The sequence below is a fragment of the Puccinia triticina genome, chromosome 5A (assembly GCF_026914185.1).
Source record: "Puccinia triticina chromosome 5A, complete sequence".
NCBI classification, from domain to species: Eukaryota; Fungi; Basidiomycota; class Pucciniomycetes; order Pucciniales; family Pucciniaceae; genus Puccinia; species Puccinia triticina.
The window spans coordinates 5,471,727-5,495,774 of NC_070562.1; the positions used below are offsets into that span (position 1 = coordinate 5,471,727).

Sequence of the window (24,048 nt, forward strand, 5' to 3'; positions counted from 1 at the left end):
TTGTACTTCAGACTGCACATTGTATTATGTCTTTCATCTCTCGCCCATCTTAGGACACAGAAAACTCTTTTTCTTACAAATTCTGGAACGAGTCTTTGTGTAATGGCATTGCATAGCATCAGAAATCTAAGGTTTATTTCCTCAAAAAGGTTCATTTGGGGATATGGAGCTGTTATCAGGCTATTTGGATTGACCCACGTTGAGCGAGAGCTCAACTGGTATAGTGACATAAGTGGAGAGAGGGATGATCGACCTGTACTGCATAATTACAGCCAAAGTTCCCTGTTCTGCTCTAGCCAATCCATCGAACTTGCATATTCTTCTGGGACCCCTTCCTAAAAGACTGTGGGACTTTGGGCATCATTCATAATTGGTGGAGGAGAGGCATATATTATCTTAACAAGAAAGAAATTGACTTGCAAGGAAATGGATGAAAAAATAAACTAAAACACAAACACGGGCACAGACAGACGGGGACAAAAAGAAGAATCTACTTATATGTAAGAAAGAGGAACCAAAAAAAAAATAGTATATATGTGGATTTCTATCGGGCAAAGAGGTATATGTACAGAGAAGAAAAAAAGGGATCATTTGTGTTTGACAGGTCAACAGCGAGATATATGTGTATTCATAAGCGCGACCAAAAGAAGCAGGATAAAAGTAAGAAAATATAGGAGTTGTAAGTTGAATTGGGTCTTTTTGGAGGGACAAAAGGACTGAGGACAGAGTGTGGTAAAAGCATTAATAGGGAAAACTGAGTGGAGACGAGTAAAGAGGACTACTGATGATGGCAGAGAGGAGAGGAAGAGAAAACAAGATTTAGTACTCGGTCCTCCTTCGTTTTTCTCTTCCGTCATCCAAGTTACCGCCGCCGCCGGTCCCACCGACGCCGCTACCGGTGCCGCCGAGACTAGCTTGAGGGCCGCCCATTGAGTGGTTGACGCCGGCGATGAATCGGGGATTGAAATGGCCGTTGTTGGGGCCGCCAGGAGGGCCGGTGGGGCCGGACATCGGGCCGCGTCCGGGCATGGGCATCATCATCGGCATCATCCCATTGATCCCGTTCATTCCGTTCATCGACCCCATTCCGCTCATCCCGCCCATGCCCATCATCCCCATTCCGCCCGGCATCATGCCCATCATCCCTCCGCCCATCGGTCCCATCCCCATCCCTCCCATCATCCCTCCCATTCCTCCCATCCCGTTCATCGACCCCATCGGGCCCATCCCGCCCATCCCGTTCATTCCCGGCCCGCCTCCTGAACCTACCATCCCTCCCTGATGGCCCATCCCCCCTCGGCCCATCCCGCCTCCCATTCCCGTCGGTCCTCCGCCTCGACTCATCCCTCCTCCTACGCCTCGTCGCATACTGTCTTCTCCCCGTCCTCGACCACTCGGTCCGCCCGGCATCCCGCCGATGAATCCGCCGCCACGGCTTCGTCCATCTCGGTCGTCTGGCATTCGGTTGCCCCCTAAGCCATGCTTATCTGCGTTACGGAACGGCGTCCCATTCATCGCCGGGCTCAGATTACATTGCGCCTTCTTCCCATCTATCTCACTGTTCGGGCGAAACCGCCGCCATCAAAGATTCACGATTAGTTCCACCATAGATTTGTAAACTACACATGATCTTATTTTGAAAAACTGTTGGAACAGACAGAATTGAAAAAACATAAACTGGTAAACTCAACTTGGAATCAAACCATCCTTTAACGATCTCAGCATCAGGTTGATTGCTGAATTCCATATAGGCGACCCTGCAATCACACCCACACCAAACAAAAAACCCAAATCAATCACAGACCCGGTGCCAAATCAATGAAAGAAAAAGTGAGACTCCTTTTTCTTGAAAGAAATAATAGACGAAAGTCTAAAACTTTTTCTTTCAAAAAAAGTGTGAAGGGGGAGGGGGAACAGACCCTTTAGACTTCCCATTGACTTTGTGTTCCGAGAATGTGATATCTCGATGAGCGACACGAACGCCCAAGTTTTCAGCCACTTTGCGTAGAGCTTCATCGCTGGTGTACTACACTCACCCAACGGCGACGTGTTACGTGCCGACGTGAAAAAAGAATGAAAAACGACGAGAGAAAATGATGCGAAGGAAACGAGGGTGGAGGAGAAAGAGAGCAGGAATATCTTGCGAATGAGTTGAAAGATGAATCGGGTCTAGGAAGAGTGAGAGAGGAGGGGGCGTTACGAACCCATTGAAGTTCGGAAACATAAAGACCACAGAGTCCGCGGTCATTTTCTTTCCTAGCTCCGGGGGCGCCGGAGGGGATTCCATGAGGGGGATGAGAGAGGGCGGTATTATTCATGACGACATCACCATTATTACCGGGATGATGGTGGCCGAGATGGTGGGCATGATGGGGCTTGTGGGGCGAGAGGGGAGAACTGATGGTGCCGATCGATTGCGGGACCGGCGGGCCAGCATGGTTCATCGCCGTGGGTGTGCCACCGTTGGCCTTGTTCTGCCCGTTGGCTGTCATCGGGTTAGGAGGTAACGACGCCGAGGCCGGGGGCATCGGTAGCAGATTCTAATGGATCACACGAAATATAGATCGGTGATATCAGTTATAGCCTGTCTTTCTGTACCGCTCTGCCCATTGTTTGCATTCGACACTCATGGTCAGACCACGAGATAAGTCTCATCATCCAGGCTCTCCAGGAGCTGGAGTGTCGTTGGTTCCTGGCAGTGTGTTTCCGGCGCCCGTTAGGAGAAGCAATAGAGTAGATATGAAAAGGTGACAAACCTCGCCATTGCCAGTGGAAGCTGGTGTGATCTTAGGCTTGATGTCTGGCTTCGTGTCCGCATCATGCGTGCTCTCATTCCTGCCACTACCACCACCACCACCACCACCACCACCATCAGCACTGAGTATAGCACTGGTCGAAGGCTTGATGTCTTTGGCCCTCGGGCTCGTAGGATCTCGAATACTTGTCCCATCCTCTGGTATAAGATCTGCGTACAAATTATCCTACAAAAAAGATAGCAACCGGCAACAAAACGCATAGCAAACCAAAAAAGGCAAAACAAGGTTAAAAAAACAGCACATGATCACTCCGAGTTCAACGGTCAACAAGGTGAAGTGGTTGGTTTGGTCAGGAAAAGCATTCAGTCAAACATGAAAAAATGAAGGACATGAGTGGTAAAATGACGTGCGGCGTTACCGACAGCAGTGCGACAACGTTTCGTAGGATTGATGCCACCCATGGTGTTGGAAGGTGACAAGGACGTACGTACAATCGGTTGGGTGGTGCGATGAGCAGGAAACAAGTGTGGTGAGTGGACGAGAGGTACATACGAGTGAATCGAATGAAGCGACGGCGTAAAAGACAAAAGAGTCGAAATGAGACGGTTAACAGGATGGTGGGATGGTCACGAAGAGAGCGACAAGAGAGGCCTGGAAGGGGATGGGGGAGGTTTCGCTTCTCTTGAATACAAGCCATCGATCGACCAGGAACATGTACAAGGCGAGTCTTTCAAGGTAGTGGTGAGCGAGACATTGTGGAAGGATTGAGCTGTACTCGATACAGGGTCAAGAGGATGCAAGAAAAACAGCAGAGACCGAAGAGCCATCAAGAGACTAGAGCGAGGATACGGACAAGACCGCTTGGAGTGGTTTTTCGAGACACAGATAAAACTGCTAGTTGACCCAAAGAGCACATGCCGAAGTAGCCAGGGGAACGAATAGCACAGAAACGAGACAATCTGGAGACTGAAGAGGAGAGGAGAGAGAACAGAGCAGAAAGAGAGGAAATTACTTCGGGTGCATCATCTGTTGGGCCGTAAATGTCGTCAAAATCGGAATTTTGAGCTTGCTTCATGTTCAGTTTCTGCTTGTGCTGGTCTCTTCGGGTGCTTTGGTGTGATTGGGCTTGAAGATGAGTTGGATGGTGAAGTGGTAAAGAAGAAAGTGAGGCAGATACGAGCTGCAAGGAGCGGTTTCGGTGGAGGCGCAAGGGCGTGGTTGATTTTGGAAGGTGACTGTGTCCGGAGCGGGCTGGCGGGCGAGGCGAGGCGGGAAGCTGAACACACCCGTCGGGAGGGGCTTAGCTGAAGCTACATGCGGGTGAAAGGAGGTGGGAAGAGGGGGTACAGTGTCGGTCCATCCGACGCCACATGTACAGCTCCACGCGGGGCATGTCTCCGCCCGTCGTCGTGCGCAACGACAATCGGCCGTTTATAAAGCCTCCAATGGCAACTCTGATGGACGTCATTCGACCGACGATGGCTTGAAGAATTGGCGTCGGCCCACCCCTCCTACCCCCACCCAAACATTTGGGCGTGCTCCATGGCGGGAAAAGGCGGGTTCGGCGTCGGCCTGACTTGCCGCGCAGGGTTGGCGGAATCCCCGTCTGTTCGCGGTCAAGCAAACTCCCAACAATCTTGACAACCTGAAGTAAAAAGTAACTTTTCCCAGGCTTGAACCCAAAGCCTCAGAGGACAAGGGGTACGGCCAACCACTGCACCATGGTAGACCTCTTGAGATTGCATGCTATCTATACAGGTCCCCAGTCTCTCAGAGAAAGAATCACCACCAGCACCAAAGGTGAGCAGCAGTGGTTTCTTATCCTTAAGAAACCACTGCTAACTCACCCATGGTGCTGGCAGTGATTCTTTCTCTGACACCAGGGGAGATTTTGATGCACTCTCCAGAGAGTGCCAGATTCTAATTATAAATTCTTCAGAAGTCAATGGGAATTGTTTCAGAAGTGATGTGAAATTGTCACAGGACCTTGTGCAATTTTGTATAGAACCATTTAATTATCTAAGGATAACTTAATTACAACCTGTAATGAAAGATAGTTACTCAATTCCCAATTATTAATCATTTATGGTGAATCTCTGCTGATTAATTTCTGTATGTCAAAGGGGTTTCACACAACATAAATATGACTCACGGGGGCTTTAATGGCTTTCTGACCAGTTTGTACTTGTAATGAAGCTGTGAAAGGCCCCTCCAGTGATCTGTTGCCCTAATGTACGCGCGTACACAAAGGTGGCATTGGTGAAGTGGAAAACAGCTCACATGCATGTGCATGGAGAAATTGGAAAACAAACCACTCACAATCTTATATGTGTTAACAAGCCAGGATTTCTAGCTTAAATCTGGTACCACACACCTCCAAGCTTGACTTGTTTCTTATCTTCACCCTACTTTCATCCTTTTTTGGCTCAATTCTAGATGATACCGGCCTTCTTTAGGGAAATATGCCAATTTAGATGGGCCTTTCATATCATTCTAACAGGGGTGTACATGTTGCTGATCTGTGGGAGTTCCAACCTGTGATTTTGAACAAACTTGCACATGCGTACATGAAGATTACATTAGCAAATTGAAAACAATGACCACATTCATGTGCATGTAAATAATATGAATCAAACCCCAAGAAACCATCTCAATTAACAAACAGTTCAAATTGAATTATGATTTGATTGTGGCCATTGTGTCTAAGTGGTTTCAACTGCGTTCCAGTTGCATTCCAGTTGACTTCTGCAAGACTTCTGGATGATTTATGCATGAATCCAGGATCAGTTTCAGATCATTTGTGGATTAGTTCCAAAATTTTTCATTAATTCTTACACTAATTCCATCAAACGCATCCAGCACAGTTGAAGAAAAAAGGTACAGGATGGCACTCTCTGGAGAGTGCGTCAAAATCTCCCCTGGTGTGAGAGACTGGGGACCTGCATTAACCTCTGGTCTGAGCTTGCAAATAGAGGAGGTTGTACCTGCATGCATCAAGAGATGTTATCAGTTTTTTCAATCCTTTCTACACAGCTTGGACTGCCAAAAAATGTTTGCCTGGCTTACCTGATTCCAAAGCTGGTTTAGATACCAGTACCTTTCTCAATTTATGAGATCAGTACTTTTCACCTGGGCTTGAATTGTCACAATATTCCTTACTTTCTTTACTTGGTAGTTGGTATACACTACAGGTGTTCCATTCTGCCATTAGGGGGTATCAAATATGAGAAATCCACAATTAAAAGCCAAAAATGTCAAATATGAGAAATCCACAATTAAAAACCAGTCAATTAGCCAAAAATATTTTTTTTTCACCAGTGGATCCCAAAAGGGGGTAGAAGAAGGACCAGCATGTTTTAAAAATGGTGGGATTTTTCAAACCAGTCAATTACATAATGGTGTATTTGGTCACATTTGATACCCCCTATTAAATGTAACAAAATTAGCTGATCTATTTTGATTAGCAGAAAAAGTGAAACAAATGCAATATGTGTATTGTATAGGCATATACATTTTATTGCATTAATTTTTGAAGAAAAAATGTCTTGGTGTATTTGTATTTCATTTGAAACCCAATACCATACAATACATTTCAAAAAAAAAAATGTATTGACCTTGCCAATCCACTAGATATTACATTTGGGGAGGGAAATAAATTACACAAAAATAAATTGTCTTGTATTGGATAACAAATACAATTTATATTAGGGGGTATCAAATATAGGGAATCCACAATTAGAAACCAGTCAATTAGCCAAAAATAAAATTTATCACCAGTGGATTCCAAAATAGGGTAGGTGAAGTAACAAAAAGTTTTGAAAATGGTGGGTTTTTTCAAACCAGTCAGTTACATCATGGTGGATTTGCTTATATTTGATACCCCCTATTCTATAAAAAACAATACAATACATGCCATATACAAATACATTTATTGGATTTTTTGCACCATTATTAGCAGCTGCATAGAGATTGTCAATTGGTACCCGTTTCTCAGTACCAGGCACCTCCTGGAAGGTACTGGAACTGCCCACACGCGCCAGGCGGTGCCTGTTTTTATTGGTGAAAAGCTGTGTGGTACCTGGTGTGGCAATCTATATAGGCAAGCGTTACAGAATGTCTAACTGGCAATAGCGCGGGTGGGAATGCACATGCGACTGAGATCAGAGTGCATTTGGTGACATAAGCAGATGTCAGAAAGCACAACAAAAGAATATGTAAAGTTGTACACACAGAAAGCACGGAGCGGGATGACTTGCAGATTGCGGACCACAGGAAGTCAGGCCAGAGCAGAGGGCAAGAGCTGGACTGCGGTGGATCAAATGCATGGACTGGTAGCAGCAGGTGAGACAGGGCAGCTGAAGCAGTTTGAACTGGGGCAGAGGTACTGGTGAGAGACTGACTGTTGGGGGAGAGATATAGGATGTGGAAGGTCAAGTGTTGGAGAGGAGCGGAGCCTGGGAGCATAGTATGCTGGAATTGGGCGGAGATGGTGGACTAGTGCAGGAAAGTTTTCATAGTTTTGAATTGGGTGGGAAAGGAAGCGGACAAGCGTGAAGGGGAGGGGGGGAGAAGGGTTCACAGTTTCTCTTCTTTTTCCTTCTTCATCATCTTACTAACTACTCATCATTGCACTTACACTTACAGATAGTACTAGGGTACTACAAGAGATTTATGCTACTTTTATTTGCTTAATTTCTATTGCAGAATTTGTGCTTGAACAGTACAGAGCGTCACTACCTGAAGACTATTACACTAAAGATCAGGCTCATTGTGGAGCACTGAAGATTAGTGGAACATAGTGGTGTGGAGTGGAAATCATTGATATTCACTCAAGCCTGGATAAACATTTTGAAGGGGAAATGGATTTTTTTTACTGTGAACAACCTTAATTTTGACACCAGGTACCACCCCAAGTACCACTTGTCCCCACCAGATGAAGCGGGCAGACCTGCCTCCTGGCTCTTGGCCTGCTTAGCTACCCTCAATGACTGACAACAGGCCACAGGCCATTGAGGAAATTCCTGGCGCAATAATTGAAAGGTGTAACAACTCCTCTCAATGAACAGTGTGTCCTGGTTGTTGAGGGGAGTACCCTCAATGAATATGACCAGAACAGGTTGATTGTTGCTGTTCCATTCATCAAGAGGTCCTCCCCTCAATGACCAACCTTTTATGGTCATTGAGGGGAGGAAACCTTGGTGAATTATCCATTCCAGTCTTCATGACCTGTCTGATGAAAAACTCTGGCGGTACCAGTGGTACTTTCCTTACCAGCTGATTGCCTCAAACTAGCTGAGGAAGAATGAGGGAGAGGGTACTGAACCTGGGGTTGCAGTGGCGAAGCTGCCTTGGCATTGAGTAAATCCATATGCAACAGGATGAAATACTGTGAATATGATTAAATTTGAATCTACCTGTAACAGATGATGTATGGTATGCTAGAAAGTGAGGCATTCCATTGCATTAATGAAGGTAGTAATAAGACATTAAATTGAATTGAAACAATGCTGAGATGGACTGTAGAACAAAGATTTTGGATATTGAGGCAATTTTTGTGGAGGGGTATATTAATTTTGTGATCCAGTGCAGAAAATTTTGAATCCTTGTTGGGTTGAAGGGATCAAGGCATAAAAGGTTTACTGCCCAAGGTGGAATGCTGAAGCAAGAAAGGTAGGGATTCTTGGTTCATGGTTGATGAAATGGGTTTCTAATTTCTGAAAAAATTCTTCAAGGGTGTAATCAAGGAATTTGCCACTTTAGGATTGAAATGTTTTAAAATTCCTTCTACTGTTTCCTTTGCTTCAGTGCTTTGTAGACTTTCACTGAAATCACTGATTATTCTGTTCATTTTTTCAATGAAATGTGGATTAACTGAAGCAAATGTATCCGTCCTCATCATGTCTGAAAAAAATTCTTTCTGTTTAGTTTCTTTCAAGACTGATATTAAAATTTCCTTTCTTTCAGAAGAAGCTTCATCTGCCTTAAAGGGATCAGCAGTATTTTTTGTCAAACTGACTAATGAATCAACTAGATGCTCTACATATCGTCCTTTTTCAAAAGAGAGGCAAATTGAAGTTGATGATCAGATAAAAGGCATTCAAAGAAAGCTCTATTATATCTTGAACCTTTTCATTATGATCAGAGCCAAGGGGAAAAGGTATGCATTACTCACTAGCTGTCTTTTCATTTTTAACAGCTGGGTCCTCAGGGTCTACTAATAGCAAGAAAGAGACACTCTTATCTGGTAGTTGAACATTTTGATGCACTAAAAGTGATGAGCATCAATTTTCAGTATTCCAGAAAACAAAATAATCCTAAGGCTGCTGTTTGAGAAAAATACCACGTTGAAATTTTGACCCACAGTGTGATTTTCCCAATTCTTGAGCCGCTGCCACCCAATAATCATCAAAATATCAACATCCATGATACACCAAAACAAACTTTTCTATCTGGAATAAAAATCTTGCATTTCTGAAAAAAGACTAGATGAAAGGATTGACATACAGTCCAACTCAATTCCTGCACCCTTTTGTTCATTGGGGATGTGGGTGGCTTGGGAAATAATGCGACCTTCTCCTCTCTTGACCAGGGAGTTTAATGGTGCAAGTGGGTGTGCTGCGCCACCATAGTAATGCAAGATCAGTAAGGAAAAAAGGATATTGCTCAAAAGCATTGCTGTGAGTGGCTTGGCTGATTGGTTTAAAGCAGAAAGGTCAGGAGAATTCAAAATGTTGTGTGAATGATGAAGATGGGCAAACTCTGATGGTGAAAAGAATAAACTGCAAAACCACAGTTGAAAGATGGCCCCCTCTTCTAGCTAAGGCCACAGTTTAACTTTCAGTGTATCTACAATGAAACTGTGTTTGCACTGCGGTTTTGCAAAGCGCGTATACACTCCAAATATTTACTGTTCATCAGACAACAATTTGGTCTGAGCAACAAAAGAACCTTGAATCCCCATTGATATCCTTCATGCAAACCTGCCTGTACATGTCCTTGCCCTTGTCATCCCCCAAAGCTTGTATGCATACCAGTTGGTTTGCTTCCCTGTGACAAGTGGGCAGATGGGCCCACAAATGAACCTCAGAGTCCAGACAACTGACATGTATATGTCAAGCCGCCCGGACTTCAGTAATCCAGTTGTACAACACGGGCCCATGCACCCGTGGTTTATGCACCAAAACATGTCTTTTCAACGGTTGTCTTTCCGGAATCCGCTAAGACAAGTGGCCAGCCGGTCCCACAAGTCGGCCTTGCAGCAAAGCTCCTGGCCCTTGCGATCCCTCGCGTATAGTACGCCAGGTGTACCGTTTATTTGGACACATGGGTATCTCATGCAACCCACCTCAAAAACATCAGCGTCTGATTACCCTCTGCTTAAAACTGGAGTCGAGAAAACCAACCCGAATCTTTGATGGATGTATATAGAAGAGGTTCGTCCACACGCCAAGACCGCTGCTTAACTGTCTCCATATATCAGTCCTGTTCAGACCTGTGTCTGCGTCTCTATGTCAAGTCTAGTCGAGAAAACTAACAGGATGGTGGGATGAAGTCCGTACTGTTTCCGAGCTCTTGCCTTTCATCCGGGTAGTAAAAGAGCCAACTGTTTTTTGCTCAGGTATACCTATGCGCAATCGTTTCCTAATTAGTTTGGCTCCCTGAGCGACTTGAGCGAGCCCCTTGCTGCGTCCGAGCCTCGCAGTGAGATCTCTGAATTTTTCTTTCTCTCTGTATAGATGAGTAAAGGCGAGTACGCAGAAACGTTCCCGCGTTGTACTGTTTTGGGGGGTCGAAATTCACCCCCAATGACGGGGAACAGGCTTACATAAGGTCCGATGGTTTGACTTCTACACAAGCCCCGACAACACAGGGTGCAAAGCACGACCGAGTGGTATAGCGAGCCAACGAAGTTTTTCCCCGCGAGATTGATGTTGGATTTGTTGGGCACCGATGTGGTGCGGTTTTGGTGATTGCAGGATGCCATCGGCCAGGGCCAGCCCGAGGCAAGCGGGGCAGGGATGTTGGCTCGGCGGGCGCCTAGCGAAGTGGCAGTAGACGCCGATCGACAGCGCGAAGGAGGAGGGCGACCCCGCTCTCGTTCGTCCCAGCAGCGCCCAGGAAGCAGGCGACCCCGAGGCTCTTGAGCTCGTTGGATAGCGACGATGTGGATGGACCAATGAGCCCACCCATGGCAGTCTTGAGCAGGGCCTCCAGTAAGCAGAACACCACCAGGTCTGCTTCTTCTTGGCAAGAAAAAAAAAGAGGCAAGGTTTTGATTCAGTGGCTGACTGGGCGAAGACTCAGCCGATGAGGGGCGAGGGAAAGCCCCAGCAAGACATGATCACCACGAAATCCCTCAGACGTATGCGCCGGTCTCGACCCGTGCCAGTCGCAGCCACCACGACAACGGATGTTGAGCAGGCCAGGAGGGCCCGCCAGGGACCGTCGCGGCCCAGCACACAGGCCCACGGCCTGCCGAGCCCGATGGCCAAAAAAAACACCTCGTCGACGAGAAGAGGCAGGCAAGCCGGTCCAGGTGCGGCCCTCGTCCGTCGTCGGCCTTGCAGAAAACTTGACACTTCAGCTGGTCGCATGAAAGGCCAAGAGCATTGGAAACGCGCGTTTCCTTGTACTCAACAGGTATATAATCCCGTTCTGACGGACGGGGACATCGAGGTCTCTCGCGCGCCCGGCTAGCTCAGTTGGTAGAGCATTCGACTCTTACGGAGTTCGTAACAACCCCTTTGGGGCGGATGGCATCGAATTGTCGTGGGTTCGAGCCCCACGTTGGGCGCTCTTTTTGCCGTCCTGGCTGCTCCCGCTTCATGGATGCTTCGATGACTCGACAAGAGATGGTTTACGTTCCACGAGCAACAGAGGTTTTTTTGTGGAGAAGATCCCGGGGGCGAGGGGGGGGGGGAGGAAAAGACGATGATGGATGGCCTCCCGGCCTGTTGTCACAGCCCGCGGCCGCCGGAGCGAGCCTGCAGACGAGCGTCCGATGCGCTCGAGAGATGAGCGCGGCGCCCAAAGACAAGACCCGCACCGGCCCACGGCCCGCCTGGCGGCCGACAGGTGTGCTGGTTGCTGATGATGCACCCACGCCCACAGCAGCCAAGATCAGCAGGCCCCGCGCCCGGCCTGGGCGGACGCGGGGCAGCGGGAACACACCCAAGAGAGCGCCGGAGATAGATTGGCAGCGGGAACGCGCGCGCGCCGCAAGAGCCGTCCACACAAGACAGCGACAAGCCAGCCCCACACAAACACACACAGACACGTCGAGAGGAAAGGAGACGCAGGAGAAGCGGCGCGATGAGTGTACACAGAAAGAGAAGCGTTCCCGGGACAGCATGCGTAGAAGGAAGAGAAGGATGACAGCTATGAGTATGTACAACGCGGCACAGAAGCAGGAGGGCGAGCCTAAACAGAGAGAGAAGTCGTTGGACGAGGAGCCTCCGTCGTCGTCGTCGGCGGGGGCGTAGTGAGGCCGTCAAACGTGGTCGTCAATACATAAAACACGTGCTGCTCGTCATCACACACATACACAGAGAGAAAGACCACCGACCGACGTCCGTGGCGGAAACAAAGACAGAGCAGAGCGGCAGCAAACAAGATGGAAACAGGGATGAGCGCGTAACGAGGGGGAGCGGTGTAAGGCTGCGGCGGGCGGCGTATATAAGGGTGCATATTATGTGTGTGTATAGGTATGTCTCTTTAGTTCCTTGGTGCCCGTCGGTGCGGGGAACCGCCATCGCCGCCCCCCCCCCCCCCCCCCCCCCCCCCGCCACCGCTGTTTTTTGCATACATATGTGTATGTATATGTTTTGGTTGGAGGAGAGGCGCGCGGTGCGGGCGGGCCAGGACGGGCAGGGGCCGGCAAGAGCGAGGCTAGACGGCCAACGCCTCGATGATCTGACGGCGGGCCCAAGAAGACGTAAGCGGCGTGAAAGCAAGAGAGGGAGGGGGGAGGGGTGGACGGACCAAGCAGACACACAGGCGGGCGATCTTGAGGTCGTATTCGCGCCCGGCGCCGCCGTTGGCGAGGTGGGAGGAGAGGTGGCTGGGGTGGGCGAGATGGTCGAGGCCGGCGGGCGGGCCGGCGCCGAGGTCGTGGTGCCCGTCGTCCATCTCGTCCCCGAAGCAGTTGTGCAGCAGCAGGCCCGAGAAGCCCAGCGTGCTGAGCACGGAGATGAAGTCCGACGACTCCAGCCCGTCGGTCAGGCGCGCGAGGAACTGCGAGCCTTTCACGCGCGGATGGTGGCTGCATTTGCAGTCATACTCAGTCACCGTCTTCAAGGCTGCTGGATTGGTAGTGGAAACTCCCACACAAAGAACTCACGGGAACATGACCGCTTGGCAGGCGTTCAACAACTGGGTGTTTTCCGAAGTGCGCATGATTTCCTGGACTCTAGGCGCGAGCTCGGTTTGGCTGGGGCGGGGGGCACGCGAGACAGGGCGGACACGATGAGCGACGAGCGGGGGAGCAAGAGGGAGGGAGAGAAGACGTACACGAGGAGCATGATGTGGGGGACGACGTCGCGATGGACGAGCTCGGCGAGGATGTTGTAGAGGAAGACGAGCTCGGCCTCGTCGTCGGCGGAGGAGATCATGGTGGTGAAGACGGCGACGACGAGGAGGGCGGTTTCGTGGTCGGACATGCGGAGCTGGTTGATGATGAAGCCGTAGGACACGGCGAGGTCGGCGCCGTCCAGGCCGTTCCGGTCCACATGTGCGAGCGCGAAGAGCTGGGGGAGCTTGGCGGTGCGGACGGCGATGGGGAGGAGGACGACGAAGTAGGGCAGGGCCTCGGGCGTCAGCCGGCCCGGCGCCGCGCCGCCGCCGCCCTCGTGCGAAGCCCGGCTCGTCGCCTGGACCAGCAGCAGCTCCAGGAACTCCTCGGCATCCTGCGCGATCTGCGCATGCCGCAAGCCCTTGATCATCGAGCTTGCCAGCGCGAAGCCGAAGTAGATCGCCCCGTCGGCCACATATCCCGCCTCCCCGTTGTCGAACCGCAGCCCACACACCTCCTCGATCTGGCCCATCACCTCCACCGTCCCGTCGTCGCGCGAGTCGAGCAGGAACTGCGAGAGGCGCTGGTTGCCGAGGATCTCGGACTGGCAGAAGTCGTGGACGGCCGAGCGGGTCAGCTTCAATGCGGCCGCATAGATCGCCGGGTCCTCGAGCTGGAGCAGCGTGACACCGGTCCAGAAGGATGCCGAGCGATAGGGCGAGTTCGATGCCACTCCGGCCAGGACTTTGGCGCCGCAGGAGATGATCGACGTCGCTAGTGCGCGGTCGATTCCCGATGGAAGACCGAGGGCGGGCTTGAGGGCCGAGAGGACTTGGAACAGCAGGTCGTCATCCACCTCCTCCGTCAGGAGATATCCAAGAACCACAAAGGCGCGTGGTTGCAAGGCCGGATTGGCTTGGAAACACGTCGATGTCACCAAGCTAGCCCAGCGAGACCTCCACCGGTTAATAGTATCTACCATCGCATAACAAAAATCAGCCAAGAATCCCAAGACAGAGATGGTTTGTAGGTTACCTATAGCGGGGGAAGCGACCTTGACAGCCTCGATCAAGAGCTGGACGATGGACTCGAGCGCGACAGGGGAGATCGGCTCGCGGAAGCCGAAGTCGTCCTCGGTATACCTGAGCGCGAGGTCGTTAGGGTAGAGGCCGAAGAGGGCCTGGGTGGCGGGCAAGCCGAGGCGCTTAATGATGGCGTAGAGCGCCGAGGCCTCGTGGTTGGGCCCCTGAAGCGAGCAGAGACAGGTGAGCGTGTTGATGACGATCGCGTAGATCGCCGACCGCTGGCTCGCCAGCCCCGTCCCCACTAGCATCGTCACGATGTGCAGGATGTCCGGCAGGTACAGCTGTGCTTGGATGTGCGCCGAAAACGAGATGCTCATCTCCATCCGCACCAACGCCGTGATCTCCGGCCATTCCGGACTGTCGGAAATCATCGCCACCGGCTGCGCCGTCGTCCGTCCGATCGCCTGCACAACAAACACCACCTCTCAACCGTCAACAAAAACACACACCATCCCTCCCCAGGAGAAAAACCGATGGTGACCCACCCTTCGCAAGCGATGGAGCAGTTTGCCTTGCAGATTGATGCAGTTCCCCGACACCGCGATCTCACAGACCTCGGTGAACCGGGCCGAGTTAGAGCCATGAGTGATTGCGGACATCGCGAGCTCCTCGATGATCAGGGGGAGGAGGGATTCCTGGCGGGCCAAGGAGGGCCATATGCGGCCGTGCAAAAGGCCTTGCAGCTACCCACACCCACACGAAAAAGGTCAGTCATTTCAAACGGGCAAACAGGGGGCGGGGGAGGAGAGGCGTACGTCTTGTTGACACAGGGTGAGTTCGATCAAGCGGCGCAAGATATTCTTGACGCGGTTGCGGGCATACTCGAATTCCTCGCGGGGGCAGACGAGACAGTTGCTGAGGTTCTGGAGCCAGGACTTGACGGCATGGGCGTAGACGGCGACCTCGGAGGCCGAGGCGGTGGGCAGGGTGATGAAGAACTCGTCGAGGAAGGGGAAGGTGGCCGAGGGCACGGCGCGGGCCAGACGGTCGCTGATGTCCGAGATGAACGCCAAGCCTAGCCGCGGGATATACCCCCCTTTTGAGACACCAATCGTCAGCTTCAGCCGCCACAGGGAGCGAAGAGGAAGAAAGGAGATACCTTGGAACGGAATGACGTCCTCGATCTTGTCGATCCGCAAGGCGCGCGTCAGCCCCTGCAGAAAGCTGAGTGCAGCCATCCTGATCAGCGAGTCCGAGCTACACAGATTGAAGATGGCCCCGTTGAGGAGCGAGCCGTAGATAGTAGCGGGGGTGAGGCTGCGGGGGCGGAAGTCGAAGTTCTGTGGGGTCGACAGCAGATCGGCCTGCGTGTTCGCCAATGTCTGAAAGAGAGAGAGACACAGATGAGAAACAGTCCGTAGGAAGAAGGCGGATGATGGGCTTACCTCAATGATCCGGTCGGTGTTGACACTGACGAACTTCATGGTGACGTTGGATCCGTACTGTTTGATGATGAAGCCGGGGTCAAGATGGACGTTAGAGGGCGGCAAGCGCTGCATCTCCTCGATATCCTTGAGTCTGATCACGTCGTTGAGGGTGCACTTGGCGTCGGCCAGCAGCTCCAGCCGTTTAGACTAACCACGGAGCCCCACTTCAGCTGCTACATCAGCGGAGGGCGGGGGAAAGGGGGTGCTCACGGATCGGATGAGCAGGGTCTTGGAGCCGATGTGCAGGACGACGGGTATCTGCATCTGGTACTGCTGGAGATGGGTGACGTGGCTGATGACGACCCGCTTATCATGGAACATGTTCCCTGCATAACCGAGCCACCCTCAGAATCTTTCGCGGGAACAACAAGGAGCGCATTCTCTTACACGAGCTTGCAGGGAGGACCTGCTCGTAGTTGGGCAGACAGATGGCGAGCTCGTCGAGCGTGCTGACGGCGCGGACGAGGTTGGTCCATCTGCGCTCCTGCTTCTCCGCTGCACACACACCAAAAGTCACGTCAGAAGAATTTGAGGGGCGGTCAGAAGAGGGGGGAGGAGAGGGGGACAGACTAGCGCCGAGCTTGCGGATGTATCGTCGGAAGATAGCGTTGGCGTTGTAGACCCAGATCTGGGCGAGATGGAGGGCAGGGAGGGCGGGCGAGGCGTCGATGAGCTGGCGGAACCAGGGCAGCGAGATCTCGTTGGCGAAGGTGAACCCGGTGCAGTCGAGGAACAGGGCGAAGGGCCCGTCGATCGCGTCCACAGCCTATACACACACACATTATCAGCCAGGACAAGAAACCGGGAGGGCAGGGGGAGGGGACTCACTTGGAGGATGTAGAGGTAGAACGACTCGAGGTCGCACATCTCGGCTTTGAGCCGACTGGTGAGGAAGACGAACGTGGGCATAGTCTGCAGCTATACGACCACAAACAGGGGTGAGAGACGGCGGGGCAGACGGCTTGGAGAAAAGCGCATACTCTAGAGCGGGGGGCCTCGAAGAAGAGGGCCTGCCAGATGCGCGGATCGGGCGGCCTATTGAGCTCGTACTTGGCCAGGAAGGCGTGGTACTCGGGGCCGTCGAGGTGGGAGAGAGGGAGGTCGGGGTCGGCGTTCGCGGGGGGGCCGATGTCCTGGAGGGTCTGGACGACCTCGGCCCAGATCTCGTGGCCCAGAGTGGGCGTCAGCCGTTCGCTGCCGTCGTGCCAATGCTTGAACTCCATCGGCCGCACGCTCTTCAGCTCCGCCCCCAGCTTCTCCTGGTTCTCGTACAGGAACCGGTGCAGCACGTACCGGTCCGCCGCGTCTAAGGGCACCGGCGCCAGCTCGTCTTGCAGCTCCGTCCCTTCCTCCGCGACCATCCTGGGCTCGTCGATCGACTGCTTCCCATCCCCCCAAAAATTAGCATTCTTCTTCCGCGGGTTCCCCCAATAAGAAAAGGGATGCTTACGGAGATGTCCTTCAAGAAGCGGGTCATCGGGTAGACGTTCTTGGCCATGAAGGGGTTAAGGGGCTTCATAGCGGGTTCGCGCGCGGAGAAGCGGATATTGTTGGAGAGGGCCTGGAGGACCTTGGTGATCATGACGAGGCTGCGGCGTATCTCGCGGGTGTCGTTAGGGAGGTCGAGGTCGATGACCTCGGGGGAGACGATGGCGGGGTTAATGAAGCGGAGGAAGATGAAGCCGCCGATAGACGTGAACACGCTCTCGGGGTATTTCTCCTGGACGGTGGTGGCGATGTGGTGGCAGATCTCGCGGATCGCGCAGGGCAGCTTCTTCCACGACACCGCAATCACGTTCAGGAACGCCTCCGTCACTTGCTCCAGGTTCCGCGCCGCCTCGTCGTCGTCCGCACTCGCCCGATGCGGGTCGAAGTCCACCGAGAACTCCGACGGCTTGTTGGCCAGGCCCACCAGCAGGTTCGACAGCGTGTTCCGCAGATAGTCGTACCCCTGGGCCCGGGCGAAGATGGTGAGGAGCCGGGTGGTGAACGAGTTCCCTCGGAAGACTGTCGACTCGTGGTCTGTGTGCATCCAACTCTCATCAGCCACATGAATACAGAGATCCCGAGTACGGGATTGGACTTGCCTGTGACGGCGACTTCTCGCTCGATGGAGGCCTTGAGGAACTTGATGACCCCTTTGCGATGGTCGAAGATATTGAGGATGACCTCCGTCATTTCCTCGAAGTCGGCGGATCCGCAGACCTTGCAGATGGCGAGGGCGAGGGTGAGGTCGGGCCGGGTGATCATCTATCGCGCACACATGAGCCCACATCAACACCCCAGGCAGGCTTATACCACAACAGAGATTGGAAAAGAGAAGAGCGCACGTCGACGATCTTGTCCAAGCCGGAGGGGCGCACAGGCTTGACGAGGTCCGGCAGCAGATGGCCGCCCTCCTTGACGACCTCCCAGAGGATCTGGATATTGGCCTGCTTGATGCGGTTGTCGGGGTGATGGAACATGTTGACGAAGTAGCGGAAGGCGGGGTCGATGTTGGCGGCCATGAGCTTGACGAGACAGTGCATGGTCTGCTCGCGGAAGCCGGCCAGCTCGACGATCTCCCGCGTGATCGAGGCCAGCTCCCGTTGCAAGGCCGCCGCGTGCTCCGGCGTCCCCCCGCCCCCGCCCTGCTCCCCATCATACATCATCAGTTCTCTGCCCCCAGCCGCCCTCTCGAGCGAGAAGTCACGCACCATGGTTCCGCCGCCCGCCGCCATCTTCCCTTTGCGACTCCGGACCGCAACAGCCTACACAACAGATCCCGCAGAAGCTTTCCTCCTCAATACACCCGCTCTCGCCCAGGTGAGGATAGAATACACGTACTTCTAGCTTGGTGACCTCAGTGAGCAAGAACGAGAGATAATCGTAATGGCGACTGAACAGGCGAACATGGACGACCTCGTTGTTAGCAGTGTGGTTGCCGCGGAGGAGCGCGTGTCTGGGCACGAGCTTGAGCCGGTCGTAGAACGCGGCCAGGGCCTTGAGACACGCGATGCTGAGGTCCCTATTCGCGCGCTGTCGACTAGCTTCCTCGGCCGAGATACACGAGACCTGAGATCCAAAAACAAGCGTCAGAGCGAGTACGGGTGATGGGCAGAGGGGCGGGTTATACCATGTTGACGCTGGTGGCCCAGGCGAGGAAGTAGTCGATCATCTGGTTCTTGAGCACAGTGCTCGTCACCAGCGGCGCCGCCCTCTCCTTATTACAGGCGACGATGACCTCAGCGAGCTGGGCCATCTTGTACTTGATGCGGGTAGCGATGGGGCCGAAGTCGGAGCCGAGGCAGCCGAGCCTGTTGGTGTATCTGGTGAAGTCGATGAGCAGGGCGGCGACGCGCTCGGCGACGGGCTCGGCGAGGGGCTCGACGATGCGCTCGAAGAAGAGGCGCAGCATCGAGATGGCCTGCTCGATGAAGTGGCTGAACGGGCTCTGCGGCTTGGCGCGCTCGTGCTCGAAGAAGTGGGCGACGATGGACTTGAGGTGTTTGAGCAGGATGGGGAACAGGGCGGTGTGGAGCTCGGTGCCCAGGGCGTCTTTGACGCCCTCGCGCATCCGCAGGTCGTCGGCGACGAGCAGGTCCACCATCTCCTGTGATCTCCCCACACATCCGTCACACTCATCAGTCTCGGGGGTAGGGCGGAGGGGGAGGGAGACGACGCACCTGGATGTACCGGTCCACGTTCCGGGCCCGGTCGGGCAGCGCATAGAACCGGTCGTGGAGCAGGTCCGGGGGGATGAAGTGGTCGAGCGGGGGCGGGCGGGGTTTGGGATGCGAGGGGTCGTGGAGGGAGGCGATGGAGGTGAGGAGGCCGGAGATGCTGATCCAGGCGTTTGTGTTTTCCTGCATCTCGTATCCCAGCAAATGAGCCCACAAGAGAGAGTATCAAGCAGAGTGTGTGTGAGAGAGAGAAGAGACGGACCAGGACGCCTTCGCCAGAGATGGCGCCGAGGGCCGGGGCACAGTCGTACATGCCGGCGTCGCCGGAGGAGTCCTCGAAGGGGCGATGGCCGACGAGGGAGGAGAGGAGCTTCCAGCGGCGGAGGGCCTCGTCCCAGAGGGGATCGATGATGGGCGAGTTGGAGGCGATGGTGCGCATGACGAGCTTGGCCCGCTTAGCCTGGGCCACGCGACCTGCACACACAAAGAACCGTACACACGCGTCAGCACAGTGTTGGTTTTCGGGAGGAGGGGGAGGAGGGCTGACCGCCGAGCCCCTTGCCGTCGTCCGGCAGGCCCTGCAAGGTCGCCGACAGCTGGGCGGCCGACAGACTCGCGTCGAGGCCGCAGAGACGCAGGACGGGGGGGTGCTTCTCGAAGACGCTGATGAGCTCCTTGGAGCAGCGCAGGAGGAGGGCCAGGTTGTATTGGTCGACGGTGCAGAGGCCGAGCGGGACGGCGAGGCGGAGGAGGTGGCCGAAGACGAGCCAGTCGTGGGCGTGGGACTCGCTGGCGAACGGAAACCCCGGCTGTCTCGGCCCCGCGGATCAGCAGCTTCCTTTCGGCAGGGGCAGAGGGGACATCAAACGTACGCTGTGGCCCCGCTCGCTCCACTCCACCGCCTCCTTGAACCGGTCCAGATACGCCTTGAGCAGCTGCAGCACCTCGCGCTCTTCCTCGCGGAAGACCCAGGTCTCGAGGAGCGCCTTGAGCACGGCGATCCCGACGATCGCGCGGGCCTGTCTGAGCCCGAGCGGGAGCAGCTCGGCCCCCGGTCTGGGCGAGGAGGAGGGCTGGTGGTAGGCCCGCAGGACGGTCATCGCCGCTTGGCGCACCGGGCGTGGGTTGCGGTTGTTCAGCAGCAGCGTCGTCAGATACACAAACATCTCCAGGTCGTCCGGGTCGATGTCGTGGCCCGAGGCGAGCCGCGAGTTGAGCTCGTGCGCAGACCGGCCCGTGTGTTGTTGTTGTTGTTGTTGTTGTTGTTGGTGGTGGTGGTGGTGGGGGTGGGGGTGGCGGGCCGAGGGGGGCACGAAGAAGGCCAGCGTGGTGTCCTGGGTCCACAGGTTGAGCAGCGCCCGGACCAGCTCCGTCTTCTGGCCGCTCTCGTCGCCTCCGGTGATGAGCTTGGAGTTGGAGCGCATGAGGATGTGGAACTGGTTGGTCTCGAGCACTGCGCTCATGAAGACGTGTCTCAGGGAGGAGGCGATGGCGGGGTAGAGCTCTTTGAGCTTGACGTTCCAGTTCGCCATGTCGTCCTCGTCCTCCGACGACCGATCCTCTGGGTGAGGGTGTGGGGAGGAGGGGGAGGGGGGCGAGGAGCGGGAGGAGGAGGAGGAGGAGGAGCGGGGCGGGATCTCGGGGTCGCTGGCCAGCTTGTGGCAGGCCTGGATGAAGGCGATCTGGAAGGGCACGAAGCTCGTCCGGGACAGACACTTCTCGAGCAGCGTGGTGTCGACGAAGTGGCGGTCGAGCTTGCAGAGCGCGGCGAGGGCCTCGGACATGAGCGGGATCTCGACGACGCCCTCGGAGTTGGTGAACGGCTTGGAGGGGTCGAGCAGGCGCGAGTTGAGGTCGCCGACGAGGTCCAAGGCCAGCAGCCGCAGGCCGGGGCCCTCGGCGGTCATCTTGGGCGAGAAGGTGGCCGCCTTGCAGAGGTCCACACAGCATGCCGTGGCCACGTCGGTCATCTTGACCGCCTTGAGATGTTTGCGCAGACTCTCGATGAACGCGGCCTTGCGGGCGGTGACTTGGGAGCGGTTGCGGTCGCCGACGGTGATCTTGAGGACGATGTCGGGGCAGACGGCGAGCAGCATGGCCATCATCGGCCAGGTGTATGTGCGCTTCTTGCCGTTCTCGGACAGGCCGTGGGCGACGTCGAAGAGCACGTCTGGGGCGCCCTCGAGCCGGCCGTTGGAGCGGACCAGGCTGGCATACTCGTTCGGATAGGTTTCGATCCAGTTCCAGATCGAGCGTCTGAGGGCGAGGGCGATGTCGGCCTGGGCGGCGCGCTTGAGGTGGACGAACTGGGCGGAGAGCTCGCGGACGATCGAGCTGAGCCGGTGGCGGTTGAGCGAGCAGAACTCGAGCAGCCGGGTCTCTGAGCGGTCCGGGAACTCTTCGGGGCCGGACCAGTAGGCGATCCGGTTCTTGATCTTGCCGAGGACGATGGTCCAGTTGGATGCGGAGACGAAGAAGCAGATCTTGGAGACCTGGGTGAGGATGTCGCCCATGAGCGAGGGCACGATCGGCTTCTCGTCGGGCTCTCTTCCGCCGCCGCCGCCGCCACCACCGAATATTGAATTTTGTTGTTGCTGCTGCTGCTGCTGCTGTTGCTGTGGGTTTCCGAGGGTGGCTTTCCGGTGTGCTTCGTAGTTGGCGGATGGCTGGGAGGTGCTGCCGATGGGACCGAGTGCGGCGCCGGCGTCTTCGAAGCGCTGGTGTTCCTTGAGGAAGAAGCTGATGGTGGCGACGAGCTGTTTGGCGAGGTTGTCGTCGAGCTGGGGCGGGTCGACCCAGTCGGTGAGCAAGGGCTTGGGTGGCTGGTGGGGGTGGTGCTCGTGGTTGGGTGGCTGGTGGGTGGCCTGGAGTGCGACCTGCTCGCGGTGCCAGGCCCAGTGGTATGACATGCAGTAGCAGAGGATCTTGATGACGAAGAGCTGTGTGCGCAGATGGTCGACGAGGCCGGTCTGCTCGTCGGAGGTGAAGGGCTGTTCGCGGAAGGGTGTGAGTCAGAGCCAGTCGGCAGGTGTAGTTAGTTAGTTAGTGCAGCTCACGTGGGAGGGCGAGTCGAGTTCCTGGAGCAGCTTCTGGATGACGCAGGGCAGGCGCTGGCAGCACATCTCGAAGAGCGCGCTGCATGACTGGCGGATGAGCTCGTCGGTCTCGAGCGGGCTGAGGTGGGGGTCTGCCTGGTTGGACAGCTTGGCCATGATCTTGTTGACGAGGGCATCGATGAGCTTGTCTTCGCTGGGCGTGCTGTTTGGGTTTGGGCTCGCTGTCGAGTGGATCGTTCCGGCTGGGGTGTGCAGGGAGGGGTGGTGGTGGTGGTGGTGGGCCATCTTCGTCGTGGTTGCGGGTGGGATTCAGAAGAAAGCGACGCCCAAAGCAAAGACCCCCCCACACACAGCACTCTCCACTCTGCGAAAACCGATACGCACTCAGCTGGGAATGTTGCACAAAAATCACCCCCAGACAAGCACCCTGCCCCTTCTGATCCACCAGAGACCAACCCAGCTTCGCCACTGAAACCTTGGGAAATCAGGCCAGGAGTCTGGTTCCAGAAGCCCATGACGGCTACAAGAGGTCTAGCCGCGTAAGAAATCGACTCTGGATGGGCCTGATCTACTTGACCTTTCTCGAGCACAAAATTGCATCATCCAACTAAACCCATACAAATAATAGTGTGATATTGGTTAGATCAGTGTTTATATTTTTGGCCTGAAATTAGGAAGTGATCAGAGGGAGAATATCTTTCAACTTCAACACCTCATACCAAGTTGGTGACCAAACCTCGCTAGCTCCAGAGAGATATCAGAATAAGTCTCAGCTCACATAGTCACATTGTATGAGCATATTGGCCTCCTTTGGTGTTTGGACTGCTCTTCTGCATCTTTGACACCGGTAAGCCTGTACTAAGAGTCCAACTGAAAAAAGCTCTTTCCCAACTTGTCCAGCAAGAATTCTCATGTGATAAAACCTCATGGGCACAGGGTATTTAACTCAAAGATATTCGAGAATTATAATCCATCCCAAATCTCTGGGGTTTGAGTTGCATTCTGAAAAGTGTTGAAAGGAGAATGAGTATTTGCAAATCACTAAAAGATAGAAGCAATTCATTTCTGTGACCAATCTCAGCGGCGTTGAGTTCACGTTTATTTTGCAGCATGGCCAATAATCTAGCTAGCTCCCTCTAACTTAAGCTCACATGCCTTCTGTTTGGGCTTATTGTGTTGGGTGTTGGCTAGCGTAGCACAGGCCGCAGATAAAAGTTGTTAGTGTAGTCTTCCTGCAAGCTGCAAACAACGGTGAAACGGTACGGTACATGTATTAGTCCAATACACTGTATTGATATTGGATCAACTCACCAAACCAATACAATCCATGGTATTGTATTGCCAATACAATACAAGTGTATTGCTGGGAGGGTGTAAGGGGTGAGAATCCCCTTCACTGGGCGGGGCAGATGAACCAGAGAGGAGAGCTCAAAGGGCACTGAAGCTGAGTTACCAAAGCGGGGAGTTTGGATTGCACTGGTTCAGAGAGACTGCTAGTCAGTTCTCTCACTAAGGATGAGAAGGGAAGAAGCAACAAGAAGGAAGGAGAAAA

The 24,048-nt window shown here is 54.1% G+C and overlaps 4 protein-coding genes across 4 annotated transcripts; 1 reads left to right on the forward strand and 3 right to left on the reverse strand.

Moving 5' to 3' along the window:
• Positions 1-819: 819 nt before the first annotated feature.
• Positions 820-9,429, reverse strand: PtA15_5A653 (uncharacterized protein; the record flags this gene model as incomplete). Its single annotated transcript, XM_053169437.1, has 10 exons — positions 820-1,558; positions 1,692-1,757; positions 1,920-2,026; positions 2,205-2,540; positions 2,757-2,981; positions 3,769-4,032; positions 8,773-8,804; positions 8,929-9,021; positions 9,118-9,144; positions 9,261-9,429. The coding sequence occupies 10 exons, from the start codon at positions 9,427-9,429 to the stop codon at positions 820-822; spliced, it is 2,058 nt and encodes a 685-aa protein (XP_053020634.1).
• A 1,364-nt stretch (positions 9,430-10,793) lies between these two features.
• On the reverse strand, positions 10,794-11,428 carry PtA15_5A654 (uncharacterized protein; the record flags this gene model as incomplete). Its single annotated transcript, XM_053169438.1, has 3 exons — positions 10,794-10,964; positions 11,046-11,316; positions 11,421-11,428. 3 exons carry the CDS (start codon positions 11,426-11,428, stop codon positions 10,794-10,796), a joined length of 450 nt encoding a protein of 149 aa, XP_053020635.1.
• Positions 11,429-11,581: 153 nt separating this feature from the next.
• PtA15_5A655 (uncharacterized protein) lies at positions 11,582-12,238 on the forward strand (the record flags this gene model as incomplete). Its single annotated transcript, XM_053169439.1, has 2 exons — positions 11,582-11,635; positions 11,720-12,238. The coding sequence occupies 2 exons, from the start codon at positions 11,582-11,584 to the stop codon at positions 12,236-12,238; spliced, it is 573 nt and encodes a 190-aa protein (XP_053020636.1).
• A 406-nt stretch (positions 12,239-12,644) lies between these two features.
• On the reverse strand, positions 12,645-23,011 carry PtA15_5A656 (uncharacterized protein; the record flags this gene model as incomplete). The annotated part of the gene is made up of 28 exons (XM_053169440.1): positions 12,645-13,017; positions 13,096-13,185; positions 13,266-13,561; positions 13,631-14,241; positions 14,302-14,755; positions 14,837-15,034; positions 15,107-15,387; positions 15,451-15,673; positions 15,737-15,925; positions 15,989-16,104; positions 16,166-16,273; positions 16,349-16,544; positions 16,607-16,696; positions 16,759-17,157; positions 17,229-17,800; positions 17,866-18,028; positions 18,109-18,528; positions 18,605-18,832; positions 19,883-19,914; positions 19,988-20,114; positions 20,205-20,249; positions 20,313-20,657; positions 20,754-20,984; positions 21,093-21,983; positions 22,077-22,220; positions 22,317-22,430; positions 22,497-22,738; positions 22,942-23,011. 28 exons carry the CDS (start codon positions 23,009-23,011, stop codon positions 12,645-12,647), a joined length of 7,248 nt encoding a protein of 2,415 aa, XP_053020637.1.
• Positions 23,012-24,048: the final 1,037 nt, after the last annotated feature.